General features: G+C 39.9%; 2 protein-coding genes across 2 annotated transcripts in view; both read left to right on the plus strand.

Moving 5' to 3' along the window:
* Positions 1 to 445, plus strand: part of LOC110046751 (tRNA (adenine(58)-N(1))-methyltransferase non-catalytic subunit TRM6-like) — a 13,262-nt gene extending 12,817 nt beyond the window's left edge. Inside the window, exon 13 of the mRNA XM_089291301.1 lies at positions 257 to 445. Within this exon, the coding sequence (XP_089147427.1) occupies positions 257 to 400 (144 nt within the window). The 3' untranslated portion in view covers positions 401 to 445. The remainder of the gene's footprint in view (positions 1 to 256) is intronic.
* A 2,026-nt stretch (positions 446 to 2,471) lies between these two features.
* On the plus strand, positions 2,472 to 16,735 carry LOC110046749 (mitogen-activated protein kinase kinase kinase 10-like). The gene is made up of 9 exons (XM_020752453.2): positions 2,472 to 3,426; positions 6,668 to 6,845; positions 7,435 to 7,583; positions 8,283 to 8,458; positions 8,929 to 9,069; positions 9,774 to 9,867; positions 10,197 to 10,319; positions 11,007 to 11,192; positions 13,108 to 16,735. Exons 1-9 carry the CDS (start codon positions 2,706 to 2,708, stop codon positions 14,154 to 14,156), a joined length of 2,817 nt encoding a protein of 938 aa, XP_020608112.2. The 5' UTR covers positions 2,472 to 2,705; the 3' UTR covers positions 14,157 to 16,735.
* Positions 16,736 to 18,496: the final 1,761 nt, after the last annotated feature.

Consider the following 18,496-nt stretch of genomic DNA (forward strand, 5'->3'; position numbering starts at 1 on the left):
GGACCCTTATATAACGAAGTAGGGAGCCATCCCTTGCAAGAGTTTACTTTATTTTCCGTCGTCTTACTCTGCTATGTTTTCAGAGAAAAATCCGTTCAGCGATTAAACCTTCATGTTCCAAATCGTGCAGAACTTGAGAGAAAATTAAGAAAACAGCAGATGCTGGATGAAAAATACGCTTGTGTTCGTTAATTCTTTCTTAGAAATCATTCGTAGATGAACTTTTGAGACCCAGTTTTGATTCTATTCTTGTCAGGTTCTCCCGGCCCGGACACACCCAGAGATCGCCATGAACGGTACCGGTGGATATCTGTTGTCCGGAATAACAGTGGAACCTGAAACACCGAGTACAGAGGCGGAGCATCAAGCCAAGAAACCAAAACTGGACGAATGTGGTTAATGGAAAATAATAATTCCACTTTAAAATGAAAGCCTGTTAGATTAACTATTTTTGTTGTTGTTGTTGGTTTTTTTTTTCCAGTGGTTTAAAAGCAGCTTGCTAGTAAAACGACGTATTGTGTGGGCTGAAAATGAGATGGCTTTTCAAAACAGCTACAATCCATTAGAAAGCTCTATATCCCAATACAACACTTTACCCCTTCTTTCTCTCTCTCCTTGCCCTATGCGCTGTCAGCTATAAACAAGAAGCTCTTGTGCGGAGATCTTGCGCGCGAACAGAGATTCATGATTTGTGCAAATCAACAGAAAGGAACTTTCTCATCCCCAGAGCCTCCGTTTCTTTTGGTCACGTGGTGAGAATGGGAAAAGGAGAGAAAAGATTTTCGCCCTGTCTAATTTGAGTTCGGTCTTCTTTCTAGCATGGCAGTGGTTAAAAACTATTAAACCTACCGGTACTTGAAAACTGAAGCACTTATCTTATCCACCTAAAATGTAAAATGTAATGTTGCGTAGGGGTTACATATTTTAAAGAAAAACCGTTTTTGTATTATAGCTGCGGAAAACAGAAAAAAGTGTGCATTACAAGACGTCGTGTTGAGTGCGTGAAGAAACTTGAATCTCAGACCAGGCAATCCTTTGCAAAACCAAAAAAAAAGCGGCAGTGTCCAACCTTGTGGGAAGTTGTCCTCCCTCGCAAATTACATTTTTCTTAGATGGAATCACGTATATGCTTAACAGTAGACATTGCAAAAGTCTTTTTCCTATTTGTCTGATATATATTCAATCGTCCCACGCTTGCGCGGCCTCTGATCTCAAGTGTACTACACTTGAGATCAGAGCGATTGGAATGTCCAGTATCGAGAATATGCGTGATTCCATCAAGTCGAACCTCTGTCCTCCCGCGCAAATTTTGTTCCCCTCTGGGCAATCGGAAAGAACTTACCACGTTTGTAATGCTTTGTGATATTTTAAAATTAATAGAATGTCGAGGAACGTCTGGGAAAAGGCTTCCACGCAGTTTCCTTTTGTATTAAAAGTGCGGCAATTTTAATAGAATGCTATTTATAGTCAAAGCTGGAGGCAATAGAAAGTTCTTTTACTGATAACGGGCGGAAAACGGAGGCGAAACTTACATGACCTGAGCCAATTACTAGATAAATTGATTTCCGACTGTATCGTGAAAAATTGTACAATACTTCTCAATGTTTATTGTCCAAACGCCCGCATTAAGTCGGGCACGCGCCGACTACAATTTGCAACCGGCACTGTCTGGTCCTGTTTGTGGTAGCCCGATAAACAGCGCAATGTTTTGAGGCTGAGGGAAAACCCTCTTATTTCAAATTAGGTCCCTTCGTTTTGCAGCAAATAAACTGAGGCGAGCTAGAACTCTTTACCGCCTGATTGAAACGCGAAACATTCACACGGCATAGATGTTGAGGATTTAGCCGAAGGGTCGGAAACAGTCAAGAGTGATAAGAAACAAACAGCAATGTACAATGCATGTATTAATATTTCCCCCCTCGTCAAGTGAGATGATAGTATAAAGTACAATCTTTCAATTAGAGTGTCATAGTTTGGATATGGAGTCATGTCTAATTTTAGCAATGACTCGGTGGAAAGATAGTTATTATGAAGTCAGAATTAGCTGGGGGATTCCCCAATACGTACACTTGTTTTTCTGGTTCACCAGCTCCGTTTCCGCCAGATCATAGATTCGCTCCGTTTCTTTTTTGGAATCATCTGCTGAACATCAAACCAAAATACAGTACAGCTCCCATGTTTTTCCGATTTCTGTAGCGATTGCCAAACGATAGCTTATATGGCACCGTGAAGAAGTGTAAGGGTAGAAATGGTAACAAAATAGGATTTATAGGCAAAGCTATTATTAAAAGAATAAACAAAGCTAAAATAACTTTAAGATTATTTTATACCCGCTCCAAATTTAGAATGCAAAAACGTGAAAAAATCCAAACTTCTCCGCACTGTTGTCAAGGTAACCGGTCGAATGTCAACTTTCTAAAGCACCGAAAGTTCATTGCCAACCTTTGTACCAATCAAACACCTTACGTCAGTCACGTGATGAAATAGTGCAACCGCGCCCGCCTCGGGACTCCTCCATTTTGAACCAGCTTTCTTAAAATTTTCAAAATATTCAGGTTGATTGTTTATGCGAGATGATTACGGACGAGTGCAGCGATTTTCCTGCCACTTCGTTTTTAAAATCCTACTGGAGTCTCTGATATTATACACAGATATATAGAAGAAGGTACAGAGTATAATATCTGTAAACGGTTTGTTCTGAGCCGATGCAAATGCCTAGTGTTACGCGACTGCAAAACGAAGGGATGGAAACATTTACGGGGAGAAATTCTCCGTTGACGAAGCTCTTAAGCGGCGACTTTTGCACAACGTTATATGACTACGATGCTGTAGATGACGACGAACTAACATTCAGAGCAAGCGATCGCATTGAAATTTTATCGAAGGATCCCGAAGTTAGCGGCGATGACGGGTGGTGGGTAGGGCGAGTGGAAGGACAAGCACGAATTGGCTTGTTTCCTTCGAACTATATCACGACAGATGCCAAAAGGACAAGTTTGAGCGAACCACTGGAGATTGATTTCGATGAAATCGACCTGATAGATGTGATCGGTGTCGGAGCGTTCGGCAAAGTGTATCGCGCTGTTTGGAATGATCAGGAAGTTGCCGTGAAAGTCGCTCGCACCGAAAACTACCAAGACTACAGCGAAATCGTCGAGGATGTCACGAAAGAAGCCAAACTGTTTTCCATTTTCAGACATCGTAATATTGTTGGTTTATTTGGTGTTTGTTTAAAGGAACCCAACTTTTGTTTGGTTCTAGAATATGCTCGCGGCGGTGCGCTCTCGCGTGTTCTAAGCACTCATGGCCGAACTATACCTCCATCTGTTCTGCTGGACTGGGCTATCCAGATTGCTCGTGGTATGTATTACCTACATAATGAAGCGCCACTGAGCATTATCCACAGAGATCTCAAGTCTGGAAACAGTAAGTATTTTCATGTTGAGTTCGTTGTTTTGCCCCTGTTGAATTTGCAGCGAAAGAAACGGGGGTATTGTATATTCAGGTATATTGTGTTTTTTTTTCCACACCAGCAGAATACAAGAAGACAATTGTTTCGCTCATATGACCACTGTCAACCCTATTGTGAATTTTTCATGCTCATTATGTTTTAATGACGACTGAGTGGAAGCCTTTGGAAATTGTTTTGCACGAAAATCGATGATGTCGTTATCTCCTGACTTGCCGCAAAACATTTCGCAGTTTCTTTCCGCTGTCGGCGATTTTAGTCTCGGTGGCTTTGTTTTAAAATTTGCCGTTGTGCAAGCTATTGTTTTTTCTTCTTGGAAACAAAACTCTCGCGAATACGAATGACTAGGTGATATTGTTCAAAGATACTCTCCCTGAAACCTGCAAAGTAAATAAATTAGCTGGGTGAAATGGGTTTATTCATCCTTTTCCTTGACAGGAAGTCAAAAAATTTTAGCTTTTGCGGACATTTACTGAGCTTCTTATCTGAGATTAAATAACAATGTTCCATGACTGGAACGAAGACTTAAACCAGCCTCTGCTTAATAACCCGATTGTATGTTGTTTTATTTCGAGATCGATTGCTGGAAAGGCAATTGTAAGGAAGAGCAATTTTAAACAAAGTTCCATAACGTTGGATCTCTTTAAATTGATATACAGATAAACATATTATTGATAATACTCTTCAAATATCGTTTGATAAGATTGTTTGATTGGCTTGTAGAGAAGTCAGTTGTTAGACGTGTAAACCATTAGGGGTGTGAAAACCATCTTGTAAGATGTTTTTCTAGTTAGAATTTTCTGTCAACCGTTTCTCTGCTTGGTATTTATTAAATTTTATGTTCAATGAAAATCTGCGTTTATGCTATTGTATATCATAAAATTTTGATGGTAAAACACAGACTCTGATTGGCTTTGTGAATGATATCTCATTGCATTTGGTGGTTACTGTATGTAATATAAATGAACATAAAATGATACAGAGCATTTTGGTATTACAACTAACATGCAGGAAAAATAATTTTTTAGGGAAAAAAAGGGAAAACTTGTTTTGGGATATATTCTGAATACATCATCTATTGAGGTTCATATGTATACATCGGGCTATGAATTTCATTTTCTAGTATTTCTGCATGTATTTGTTTCTATCATGTCGGCTGACCATTATTTTCGAGGTGTTGGAACTGTTAGTACAGTGCATATAGGTTACATGTAGTACATTAACCCAAGGGACAAATTAAGGTGTTTGTATTTCTTAGATATCGACATAAACTCTAAGGCATTTACAATTTTAAAATGATGTTTAGTGCCTTGACTGAAATTTGAGTTCAAAGTAAAGAAACCTTATGCTCATTCAAATAGTCAGATGTCTCACTGTCAAAATTCACATTCTCTCATCAGTTTTGAACAAGATAACTTTGTCACTTAACTAGTCTAACTTTAGTCAGGAGCTTCTGGGTCTGCTTTAATCTCATCACATTAACATATAAAAAGTTTTCACTTTCTAACAAGGTGCAATTAACACACATCAATTTAGTTATAACAAATGAAAATATACATGTGAGAGATTCGTAAACTGAGGTTAACTTTGTATGTAACAAGAGTGCTTCTCTCAGTCACAGAAATGTGTCATTATCCATATTAATAATCTGGTACCCATATTAAGCAGGGAAATGTAAGAGAAAATGTATCAGCGTTTTTGTCACAGCAAACAAACCTGTCCTTAATATAACTGCGTCAGTATCAAGTGGGTGTCCAGAGAGCTGGTTTTGACTGTACCAAACTGCACACTCTGAGTGGTCAGAAGCGTTTGATTATACACAGTTAAAACAAGGGCTGAGTTCTGTTTGTTCTGGTCATAGAATAACATGCAACTGATAGGGGTCTGTCCCTTAGTGGAAAGATGTTATCAGTTTGTCTGAAACCTCACTAATCATTATTTAAGGGTATTTAAAGGCATAAAGCAAATAATGGGCATAAAGCAAATTATGCTTATAATGTGTGGAATTAGTTCTATCATCCATGTCAACTTTTGTTATGAATTGTGCAGGTCCAGAAAATATTCATATCCCCCTTCCCCTCCCCTCCCCCCCTCCCCCCCCCCCCCCCCACAGAAGGGATTGGAATTTTCCAGGGAGTGGGGGTTTTGGAAGATCAAAAAATTTAAAGAAATGTATGAAGCTTAACTGGAATTTCCAGAGGGGTGGGGAAGTCTTAGAAAAAGTCCCTTCCATGGGGAAGGTATGGATATTTTCCTGAACTACCCATTGTACAAATAGAATGAGTTATCATTTAGCAAGATTGTGACTACAGTGAACATACACTTACATGTGCATTGTAGCTAGATTTGGTTTGATTTTCCTTTCAACTACATTGAATATGATGGCTTTCTTTGGCTTTTCTGGGTTTTTAACTGCCTTCTGCATTTAAGCTGAAAAAATGAAAACAGACATTTTAAAATGCAATGTAACATTTAGGGTTGCAGGCTACTGGTGAAAATTGCCATTTACGTCCTGATCTCTGCTGGTTATGGGGCTTGCTTTTACCTGATTCTCTAGGAGAAGATGGCAAAATCAGTTGCCTACTCCACCAAAAACTCTGACTACTTCAAAACTTTCTGGCAACCCTGACTGTTGTTTGTTCTTTCAATGTCCGTACAGTAGTAAGCAGACAAGTGATGACAACAAAGAAAATCATCAATTAGGGATGTACAGTGTATTGTATTAAGTCACTGATCTGCCAGTAAATTCTTAGTACAGGCATTTAGAGAAGGTTATACAGACAAGTTGTGAGAATTTATACGTACATGTACAAATTGAGATAGAAACTACAGTTACTTCAGTTTCACGCTTAAAACGATCATCAGACTGTGCCCATAGTGGTGGTTGAAACAAAATTTAAACTGACTCATGGAGGGTGTTTGGAGAGATTCTGTTTCTGATTGGCTGCATAGAACTTATTCTCGTGCCTACATTTTGTTACAAGTTCAGATCTTTTGTTTAGAAGCGTAGATCTGTCCACGGATAGAATGCAAAGTTTTTCTTTCAGACACAAATTGCAGCATGATGAGGTTCCCTTGTACAGACTTGCTCACTTGTATGTGCATAAGTTGTTTTGAACTGATCAAACACTGCATCACTCATCAGCCTGCAGAGATTAAACTAAAGTCTTGAATAAAATTTGTAATTCTTTTTTTCAGTTTTACTCCTGAATAAAATTGAAGATGGCAACTTTGAAAATGTGTTGAAAATAACAGACTTTGGACTGGCCAGAGAAATAGTGACTACAACACGAATGAGTGCAGCAGGGACATATGCCTGGATGGCACCAGAAGTTATCAGAACTAACACGTTTTCTAAAGCTAGTGATGTGTGGAGGTTGGTGTAGATTTTCACTCTTATACTGTACTGCACCTGGGTTTTTAAAAGGCATATTACATTGTAAATCTTGGATTGAGAGATCTGAGTTCAAGCCCTGGCCAGAGTTATTCTGTTGTGTTCTTGGGCATGACAGCAATCCTGTAGTGCTTCCCTCTGGCCAAGAGCAGACATTGATGTAAGACATTGTTTGCACACGCCTTGAAAAGTCCTTGAAAAATCACCTTGTATCCTTGAAAAGTTGTTGAAAATGTGAAATTTAAATTTAAGACTTAAGATGTGCTTGAATTTTTTGCCCCCACCAATTATTAATCTACATCTGAGAAAAAAATGCATGAATTTTGCTGGACTGCCCTTGAAAAGTTCTTGAAAAGAATCTTATGACTGTATATGTATAAACTACATCAAGTTTAAAGCTCACATGTCAATATGGAATTCCAACAAATCAATGTGTTATGTGCTGCACCAAGGCATCAGAAATTTGCTATTGCTTTGTCAGGTCAAGTACGGTATCTTTATGAGGGTTAATGTCACTCTCTTAACTTACAATGTACATGTAACTTTAGTCATTTCATCACTTTGCATTCAGTTTTGGTGTAGTTTTGTGGGAACTGCTGACGGGACAAGTACCATACAGGGATGTAGAAGCTCTGGCTGTAGCTTATGGTGTGGCAATGAACAGCTTGACTTTGCCAATACCTAGCACATGTCCTGACTTTTTCAAAGACTTAATGAAAGGTATGAAACAAGGAGAAGGTGTTAGAAGTGTTTGAAAACATGGTAAAAACTTGAGAATGTTATGGAAAATGAAATTTTGAAGTAGGTCACTTAGCTCATATTGATCACTCTGGAAGTAATACAGCAAAACTGTAATCATCAATATCAGGCAGGTTTAAAAAGTTTAGAAATTGCTCTGTTGTATACTGGTATGTGTTTAGTTGTAGTGTAAATTTCTCTTTCATTACAATATTTTTTTCCTTTGTTTGATGTAATGTAATGACTTATAATAATTGCTAAAAGATGAAGGAGAATCAAACCTGTTTAAAACATATAGCTAGAAGTGAATTTAAACCACAATGTTTACAAGTGTGCAAACCCTGAATTTTTGAATTCAGCTTTTCTAATCAATTATAATTTTACAAGGAAGTAACCTTGGAGAACTACCAAATGTAAATGAAATATTTTTTTTTAACAAGCTTCAAGCACAATACAGTCGAACCTCACTCTTGAGGACAGGAAAGAGTGTGTTCTTAGAAGAGATATTCACTTTTGGGAGGTTGAAAATGCAGCGTCTGTACATGGCTGCAACCAGGACCAAGTTACACTTATGACAAGTGTCCACCTTTGGGACATATATATAAGTAGAGGTTCAAGTGTACTGCACAATCTCTAAGCAGGAGAAGAAGTAAAGGGAAAAATGTTTTTTCCCTCTTTTAGATTGTTGGCAGCAGGATCCCCACAAGCGACCTTCCTTTCAGGGAATTTTGGAAGATCTGGAGGAAATCTCAGATTCTTCATTTGCACAAGATGATCAGAATTCATTCCGCACACTGCAGGAGGGGTGGCAAACAGAAATTGAACAGATATTTGATGAACTGCGAGAGAAGGAGAAGGTAACAAGTTTTTTACAGTTGTTGTTGGTTTTTTTTTCTGTGAATTACTGCACTTCTTTTGTTGCTGACAATAATCTTTTTTTTTTTCAAAAAAAAAAAACTGTTTCTTTCTTGTCAAATTTTATTAAACATCTGTTCTTTCTGTAATTGTTTTAATTTGTAACTTTGTGAAGGCAGTTGCCTTGGTTCTCAAGCATCCAAACACAAGCAGCTGTACAGCTGTACACAAGAAAACATTTAGCCACTCATGAATGTAGGTCAAAATCAGATCTCATAGATCTTTCCTACTGGGTAAGTGAAGAACAGAATCCACTCGTGCAACTGCAAAAAGCCATGGGCTACTGGACATGACATTTTTTGCACTCTGTTAAAGTAGCCCCATGTAATTGGTATATTTTAGGACAGAGAACGTACATTTATCTTCGGCCTTTTGTTATTTGCTATTGTCACACACATTTACATTTCTGCAGGAACTGTCATCTCGAGAGGATGAACTCAGACAGATACAGATGGCACAAGAGGTACATGCCGAGAGTTTGAAAAAGAGAGAAGAAGAGCTGGCTCAAAGGGAAATGCTGCTTCTTGGAAGAGAGATCAGCATGCTAATACAGGTATGACTGCATCCTCACACAAGAGCTATTTTACAATCCAAAGGTCAAATGAACAAGTTTTATCTTGTATCCTTTATCTCTTTCAACAATAATTATTGTAAGTACAGTACTGCTCAAAAGTAAGTTACCACCCTCTTGCGATTCTTGTCTCGCGAGACAAGAATCTTGTCTCGTCTCGAGACAAGACATTTGTCTCATGAGACGAGACTCTCGTGATACTTTCTACTTGACTCAAAAATCATATCCAAGAATATGCTGCAAAATTTTCTATTTTAAATGGAATTCACATCGTTCATGGGTTTAAGGAAAAGTGCTTCAACCTATACGATGATCGATCATATCGTCCTCTTTTGCCAAATATATAAAGCGAAAGTTGTGGATATAGAAGTTATTAACTTTTACAGGTCATTTAGAAAGGTTTGTAGACCTGGAAGAAATTGGTGATGGAAATATTTAACAGTTTCATGTTTGAAAGCAAATACCTGCAGACAGTTCTTGGCTTTTGTGCCATTCGCATTTTTCAAGGTCGACTGTATGATATTTAGAGCTAATCAAGTAATCTGGTGCAATTGTTCCTGGTCTGTAACATGTTGAAATAAATAAGCTTATTTTAAAAAAAATCATTCTCTCCTGATTTATACACATACATGTAGTATTTAAGTTATAGAGTAAGGTTGCATACCTTTCTATGTTATCTGTTCTAGCAACAAAAACTGCTGAAACCTTCCCCAAAAAAGCGGAAAGGACATTTTTTCAAGCTGAGGTTTGGGAGTGGAAGAAAAATCAGTGCTCCAACAGGTTTGATGAGTTTAAAATTGCCTATTTTACACTCTTTGTAGGAAAGCCTTTTTGCGTAATTCAAAAATTTTATGCTTGGGACAGAAGAGCTTTCAAAGAATAGTAAAGATCAGATGTGTTCTTGTATAATGCGTTTTTGGTTTACAGATACATTTGTGCATGGATTATTCTTCAGAAAAGACTTAAAGTTGTGACTCAAAATTAGGAACCCCTGTTGTGTGACCTTTCATATGCTACCACCTCCCGTAAGTGACGGCGCAAGCCTTGCCTTTGAGGTTGTCCCCTAAAGGAACTTTGACAGCAATACTGATGTAACTTTTCCTTTGTAGGGTTCCAGCACAGGTTTACCATCACGTCAGATATCTTTGACTCAAACCCAGCGCTAGCAGAAGGCGTCAGTGCTCCAACACCGCCATCACCAGCTGTACATCAGAGATTCAGACTTTTGTCATGTAAGGCGACAAGTAAATTGCTGTTGCTTTAGCTTAATCCTACTCTACTGGATACATATCTAGCAATTAACCAAGTAGAACATTTTAAGTGAGGATTTTTTTCTCTTGTGAGAATATTGCTTTGAAATACATGTAGATTGGCAGCTCAGAATAATTGTTCCTAAGGTAGAAAAGACCTAATTATTCAAAGTGAAGAATGATGGTGAAAAAATTGGGCAGATTATGAATGATGAATTTCAACATTTTAGCCTAGGTTTTAGAAGTCAAGCCATTTGTGAATGAGGATTAATAAAGCTGTTGATTGCATGACTGGCTGCCTGCCTGACTGCCTACCTGACTGACTGACTGACTGACTGACTGACTGACTGACTGGCTGGCTGACTGGCTGCCTGCCTGACTGCCTGCCTGCCTGACTGACTGACTGGCTGACTGACTGACTGACAGACAGACAGACAGACAGACAGACAGACAGACAGACAGACAGACAGACAAGCAGGCAGGCAGGCAGGCAGGGAGACAAACAGAGAAATGGATTGAGCTTCTTTAAGTAGCAGTGCAAGTACAAGTGTACATGTTCTTGAATTAATAAATTAATAATGAAAATTAATGAAAATTTGGCAAGAAGTACTTTGCCATTCCCTAGCTGTGTGTCAAGTGATGGTATTCAGCGTGCTGTTTTGTTTTCAGTTGATGAAGCTGGCGAGGTTCCTGTGAGTCCCCCGGATAAGAACCAAAAGATTCGTACCTGGGGACCCAGCTCTGTGCATCAACGAGACCGAGAGAAAAGCAGAAGGGTGAAAGCAAAGGATCGCTTTATGGCTGAGAGGTGTAATTCTGTGCCAAACCTGGGGACACAGGTTAATCAAAATGGTGGTAAGAAAGTTTGATATTATTTGTAATGAATGTTATGATTTTCGCAGTTAACATTGAGTGTCTCGAAACAACGAATACCGTGAAAATTGCAAAAGCATACCGGACTTTAAAATGACTACAGTATGGGGCCCAGTTCTCGGCCACAAAAAACGTAAACTTGTATTTCTTACCTTGGAATAGCCGTAAGGACTTAAAATTTCACGCACAACTAGCTTCAGCATTCAGTTTACACATGTAGAGCTATCGACTGCTCAACGCTGTTTTCTCCCGAGTAATAACGAAAATGGAGGCTTCGTTCGTGGGCCCAGTTATCGGCCAGCAGGCCCAGTTCTCGGCCACAAAAGAGTGGGCGCGATTCCTCAGAATAAACAACGCTTTATTACCATTTTTTGTTGTTAAATCACTTATAAGGCTTGTGTTTTGATATTTCGATCACAAATTATCCTTAAAGAGCTTTGTTTCATGTTAGAAAAGGAAGTTTTTTGCACACCTAGTTTTTCTCTTAAGTGTAGTCAAGCGAGGCTAAAAAAGAGTTGGGTTAAGTCAGAGCTCATAGTTTTCAGCATGCCACCCCATTACAGCCTTATTTTTACAACTGACTTGATACGAATACTCCACACAGAACTATGAGCGCTTTTAGTGTTGAACAGGTGCGAACAGGGTGGTCGAGAATAGGCAAATACCCAAAAGTACGAAAGAAATATTGAGGAGTGAATTTAGGTCAAAGAATTAAACAGGCCAGGAAAAGTTTACATTTAACAGATAGCTTTATCACTCTACGTCCTTTATGCCAAGAATTGGCTCATTTGGGCTTTCTAGACGGACAAAATATCAACTTGAATTAAACCCTGTAATTCTAGTAGCCGTAAACAAACACGTTTTCGGGGAAACCAAATTCACCTACCTTCGCGTCACCTCGACGTGCTCACAGAAAAACTTGGCAGGACGAAACAAAACTCGGCAGAACGGAAGACAAGGAATCAAGCTACCTTTTGAAGCAATTGCTTTTTATTCAGATTCATTTGTGGTGCGAAAAATAAACGCTGAACAAAAAGTGACCGAGAACTGGGCCCCACACTGTAATGTAACAGGGCCATAAAGGATCTCAGTCACGGTATTTTAAGTTATTTTGGCCGAGTACAGAATTACCATTAAATTAAAGGAAACCTGAAAATAGTAGTTCACTAAGGTGGAAAAACACCAGAGAGATAATAATAAACTATAAAAGAATAAGGATGGTTAAGGATGGAGAAGATTAACACGGATTACAAACGGCAAACTTAACAAATTAAGACTAAACTTTTCAAGGTGCGCAAACTGTGACGTAGCGCCTTCAAGCCAATACTCTCTCTCTTCATGGTTATAAGCTCCCTTCCCGGATTCAAACCCGGGAGATCTTAACTCTCCCCTCTCCAACTTTTTACCACATTAACTTGCTAACGTCTTCGCAGAACACCGCTCTTACGACAGAAAGACGTTTTCAAGTATGAAAGAGTGTATATTGAGCAATTGGATTAGAGCAGCTTCCTTATGATATTTCGCTCATTGTCAGTCTATTTCATTTCTTCAGAGACTGAAACATCCAAGTCCCCCCAAGTTAAACCATGTCTGGAGCGGTTTTCACTTGAGTGTCGAAAGAAATACGTATTTGCGTTGGTTTTGCATTGCCGCGCTAAGCGATTGGCTTAAAAAAAAACTCGTGCTGCTCTGTCATCCAGTCAGAAGTAAAATCAAAACCAATCGTGACTCGCTCGTACGCGTTTTCCCGCGCTTTGCGTCGGCTACATTTGTCTCCCTAGAGTTTTGATTGGTTCACTGGATTGTCTGTGTTCTTTGTGATTGGCCAGAATGATTACCTTGGTTTCGGCTTTACAACACTCAATTGAGGACGGCTTTATTTCTTTCCACGGCATAGGTGTTAATGGTAAATACGTAACAGCAGATAACAGTCCCGTGTCTACACCAAAGTCGTCTCAGAAAACAAAATCGAAGCACCGCTGCGAGGTGGCTGTGTGTAGCGTAGGTATAATGGCAGCCGTGGTCGCGCTGGGAGCCGATTTGGGGCAGTCTGCAAAAGATCTTCGTCCTGATTTGCTGAGAATGTCTTCCAAATCAGACAAGCACAAATCACCAAATTCCAAACGGCGGCACGACGTTGGGAATTCGAACCGACGGTCTTGGTTTAGTTCTGTTTCAAATGAAGATACCGCTGTTAACTCAGATTCGACAACACCCGTAGCGAGCCCGCGGGATTTGGAATTCACGGGTAACCACCCGCCATCGGACATTGGTCTTCTTCGAGGCCCAAATAAACGGCCTCTTTCAACTCCAGTTTTGCTGAAGGCGACTTTTTATCACGAGAGTCAACCACCTTCTACCTACGTTGAACCGGACTCGAGACAACGATCCTCATCTACGACATCTTCTGTTACATTATCGCCCGAACTGGGTAATAAGGTACTTATTGACTTGACAAGTGGACGGCGTGATCGTAGGTCAAAGTCTATGGACTCGAGTGAACTCGACAGAATAAACATTTCAAACGAAAGTTTTTCTTCGGATGACTTTTCCGGCAAAACCGTTGTGAACTGCAATCGTTATTCGCAGGAATTGCAAGACTTGGACATTTTTAAAATCCCACCCCCTCCCTTCTCGCCAAGAGGGACGAGCTCCCCCAGGCCGGACTGTAACAGCACGGACGGTGGCCCCACTGCGAAGTTTAATTTTCAAGTGGGGGAGGTGAAGGGAGCCGCTAGGCCTCGCCCCAGGCCCTGGCAGGACAGTCTTAGTCCCTCACCTTCGTCTTCGGATCAAAGTCCAACAAGCGAACAAGATAAGTTGACACTGTTGGACGTGCACATGGAGGGAGAGTCACATGATACGACCCAGCCATTGCTGAAGTCCGATACGGTCATAAGGGTGCCAACGTGCGAGGAACTTGAAAAGGAATTTGGTACCAGTTAATACATTTAACTAGTCCTTAATATAGAGAATTATTTGAATGTAGTCATGTTACGGCAAACCAGCGTCATTTTACGGTAATCTTCGCAAGCGCACCTGTTGAGTGCGCGATTCTTGTTGTCCAATCATATTACTCAAACTAACTTGTAAGTCCTTTCAAGTATGCCCCGTGACCTTGTCATTAGTAATCGCTCTTAGATAAAAGAGTTTGTACACTTGTAAAGCAATGTTCAGTGTGACACAAACTGGAAATCAGAGAATTTTACCCACGACCTGTTTATCTAACGGCGATCTAATCATGAGTTTGTGGGCTCGAAATCCGCCGGGTATCTTAAGTTTTTTGTTTGCCCCGTTTTCTAGTCTAGTCATTTCCAGCACTCAAAGTAACTACAGAGTTAATTCTCTGGTCTCCAGTGTTCTCACATAAACTGAAGACGCAACTAAAAACCGCAGCTGTTTTATTTTTATTTATTTATTTTTTAATGAAGAGGGGTGCATTTTCTTGTCAACTCTGAAAAGTGAGGTCACGGAAAAAGTAAACTGGTCGCCCAAGCCGGGAAAATTAATCATTCTGACCTTGTCAACGGAGAGAAATCTGGCGCAGCTAACACTGTGCAAGTCCTCGACGAGAAGAATATCTGCCAGCAATGTACAGGACTGAATTTGTGTCAAATTTAGCTTGTGTTCAGACTAAAATTGAAAGGGAGAATTGGTTTTGAGGTAAGTCGGACGAGAGAAGACGCTGGAGAAACCTTAAACACGCTTTAAGCCAAAATAAGTTAGTACTTCATTTTTAGAGTTTTCTTTAAAATGCGCCCCAAATATGACTAATTCGATAACGTGCCAGCTCCTCTGCAAGCTCCGAATATTACATTAATTCTGATAGTTAGCGTCATTCTTTTCATTTTGTATTGCCGTAATGATTCGATGCAGCGTCCTCCTTCCAATAAGCGCCCCCCTTTGTGATGAGCGCTCCTCACTGAGTGCTGTTCTTTTAAATAAGCGCCCTTATTCCGATAAGAGTCCCCTTCCAATGATCGCCCCTATATCGAAAGTGAAATTTAAGACATTGACATGGAATAGACTGATTAGATGGATGAATTATGAAGTCTGCTTTCTGATCTGAACGTAATATTGAACTTTATAACTATCAGCCTCAGTAAAGTTCTTGAGTCAAAGTATCTGTTGTTTTTCATTAAAGAATTAAACAACATTCAGATGGAAATGTCCAAAAAATAGGCGATTCCAGTAAGCGCCCCCAGTAAGTTCCCCAAGTAAGCGTAACCATCTCCAGCAAGCGCCTTCTCTCCACTAAGCGCCCTCTCTTAAGGTACCAAAAGTAAATGAGCGTACCGAGCGCTGAATCGAATCATTACGGTGGCACGTCAGAAAAATCTCCCCTAGTTGCTAATTTTCTTCTTGACCATCAACGTCACAGTACAACGGCGGCGTTGATAGGAGAATTTCCATGTTCACTTTCAACATTAGTGCAGCTTTAATTAATCATAGGGCTGATTGCGACTTCACCATCCATTTTCAGTGTCAATGTCGGTAATGGAATTCACGTTCCTTGAGATTGGAAATTCTCTGCTAAATTTAACTACTCAAAAGCTTTAGCTGAGGGAAAATCGTCAGATATTTGTAAGATCGTTTGCTCACTCTCAAATGTTAGCCTCAGACATCTAAAAGGCGGTGATCGTCATCGAGTCCATGGGCTAGGTCGCGCTATTTGAATATATTGTGGTCATACAGTGGACTGAAAACGGTAACAAATTAGCAAAATTACCCCAAAACAGTGACATATGAATTAGTCTGCCGTTTGTGTGAAAGTGCACGAGTCGTGATATACCGAAAATTATTTATTAATGCTTATGTTTTCATAGCTCTTGATTGAGTAAAAGATGCAGATAGTCGCCAGTAATAGTGTGACTTAGCCCTTTTAATATCACAATTGAATTTTATGTTAATTTACGACTCTTGTACATGAATAATGCTTTCAGTTAGCAAATGCTTCGCCACTCGATTTGAATACTCCTAAGATGAAATCATTTTAATACACAACCTAAATAGAACGCACTTGGTGTTTCGTAACCACTCATAAAGAACCTCCAGTGACGTCAACTTTTTAGTTTAAGTCTGTACTTTGTAAGAATTATACAAATTATTTACCTGAATACTTGCGAATGGATTTCACTTCTCAAAGCGAACCCTTACGAATAATTTGATTTCTGCTTTTTGTATCAAACAAGTGATTCTAAGAATAGAAACGTTATGATATTCAAATGAAATTTTTTGGCCAGGAAAATGACTTTCTTGTACAAATTCTTTTCCCCATTGTACAATACGCTATCGATCATCAAGTCTGTTTTCTCCGGGTGAGAAATTGTCACAAATTTATCGCAATTTATTGTTTTGTCAGACGTGTACTTCAAGGTTTTAAGAGGCAAGCTCGGAGCTCTCTTTCGTCAAAAGAGCGCCCGTGATTTAATAGTTGTATACGCAAAAAAAAGACGACTAATATATTTAGCGCAGAGGAATGAATGTTCTTATGGAACATCGTTTAATAAAGAAACGGAAAATAACTTGAAGTTGTCTTAAGTTATTGTAAGTGTCAGCACAATCTCGTTTCTGGGGTCGGGGCTGGCATGACTAAACGAGTTCACACAGGGTCCATCGCAGGGTCGATTCTGATTGGTTTAAACTCATTAGATAGTGCACGAGTGAAAATAACACCATTTATACCATGCCATAGAAAATACAGCCAATCAGAATACAGGAAAGCCGTTGTATATTCGACGGTCCTTCCCATCATGCGCCGTGTAGCCTGCGTAGCAAGCGTTTCCGTGGGGTTTGGAAGCAAAGAAAGACCGAGGAACGGGATTTTCGGTGTTTTGTCTGCGCGGAAAATGGGGCTCCATTTTTCGCGCAGTAATTCTTTGCTCCCGAACCCTACAGAAACGCTTGCTACGCAGGCTATGCGCCGTGCGTTTGTCGCATTGGCTGTGTTGGCCACTGTATTTTCTGTGGCATGGTGTAAATTTAGAATAGTTATGCGCTCTCTCGTGGTATGCCATGGTATATCCCACTTGTCAATTGTATTAGGCTCGTGTGTATACCGAGGAAATACAAGTGACAAGTGGGATATACCATGGTATACCACGAGAGAGTGTTGCATTACTAGCAAGTATCTCAGTTACTACGCGCGTTACTAAGCCTCTAGGCCGAGGGTGTGGGATGACTCACATTTAGCTTTGATTGGGAATTCCTTTCTGCAGAGGAGTTTGCTGTATCTGACGTCGTATTTGACTAGTTTTCCCGTCGACCGCTGACAACATTCTAGAGATCAAGAGCCAACCCACTTGACAGCAACAGACTGAAACAAAAAATTTCAATATATATCTGTTTTTTTACAAATTTCCATATTTTTTTTCTGTAGAAAGAGCTCAGTCGCAACACCACCACCATCAACAACGACTTTTTTCACTCATACATTTACAGTTTGACAAAAATATATATATTTAAATAGAAGGCTGAGAAAAATAATGTACATTTGAACCTGGAGGCTGAAGTAACCCGAAAGTTTTCTAGTCAGACTCCAGTTGATGTAACGTTTCTATAGATATTTACGAGAATGCAGAACTCTTAAGAGAAGAGATGCGTACCTGGTATAATAATACAATGGAGAAAAACGTTACAAGTTACGTTTTTTTGCTCCCTGAAAGTAAAGTAGCTAGCCCTAAAGGCTGCAAATTCCAAAAGTAGCGAGGGTCATTACTGTTAGAATTTTACGGTATCTGTAGAGACATGAATGATCATTGCAGTTGTGAACACAACTTACACGAAATTAGCGCCTGAAAAAAAGAAAACAAAAATAAATGAAATTCAGGCTTGCTCGGGTTCAAACCCGGCCATGACCTCTGCGATATACGATACTGGTGCAGCGTTCTTTTTTATGGACAGTTGAGCCCCGCTATTTCGAACTCTCAGGGGAAACGAAATAGAGTTCGAAATAGCCGGTCGTAGATGACTGAAGGGCAAATCCAAGGCAAATGGATTTTAGCTCGAAATAACGGGGAATTCGAAATAACCGTAGACTACGAGTAGTCCCTCTTTCGCTTAGTCCGTCGTGCGTGACGCGAAAGAAAACCGCGAGAAATAAAATGACCGCGCGAAATCCTGGAGGCGAGGAGCGCACTCCTCGCCTCCAGGATTTCGCGCGGCCATTTTTGTCTCGCGGTTTTCTTAGCTTCGAGCCACGCAACGACGGACTAAGCGAAAGAGGGACTACTCATAGTCTAAAATAACCGAGTTCGAATTGGCGGGATCCAACTGTACATTCACAG

This window comes from Orbicella faveolata, unplaced genomic scaffold (assembly GCF_042242905.1).
Source record: "Orbicella faveolata isolate gen_17 unplaced genomic scaffold, um_ofav_v1 contig_24, whole genome shotgun sequence".
In the NCBI taxonomy this organism is placed as follows: domain Eukaryota; kingdom Metazoa; phylum Cnidaria; class Anthozoa; order Scleractinia; family Merulinidae; genus Orbicella; species Orbicella faveolata.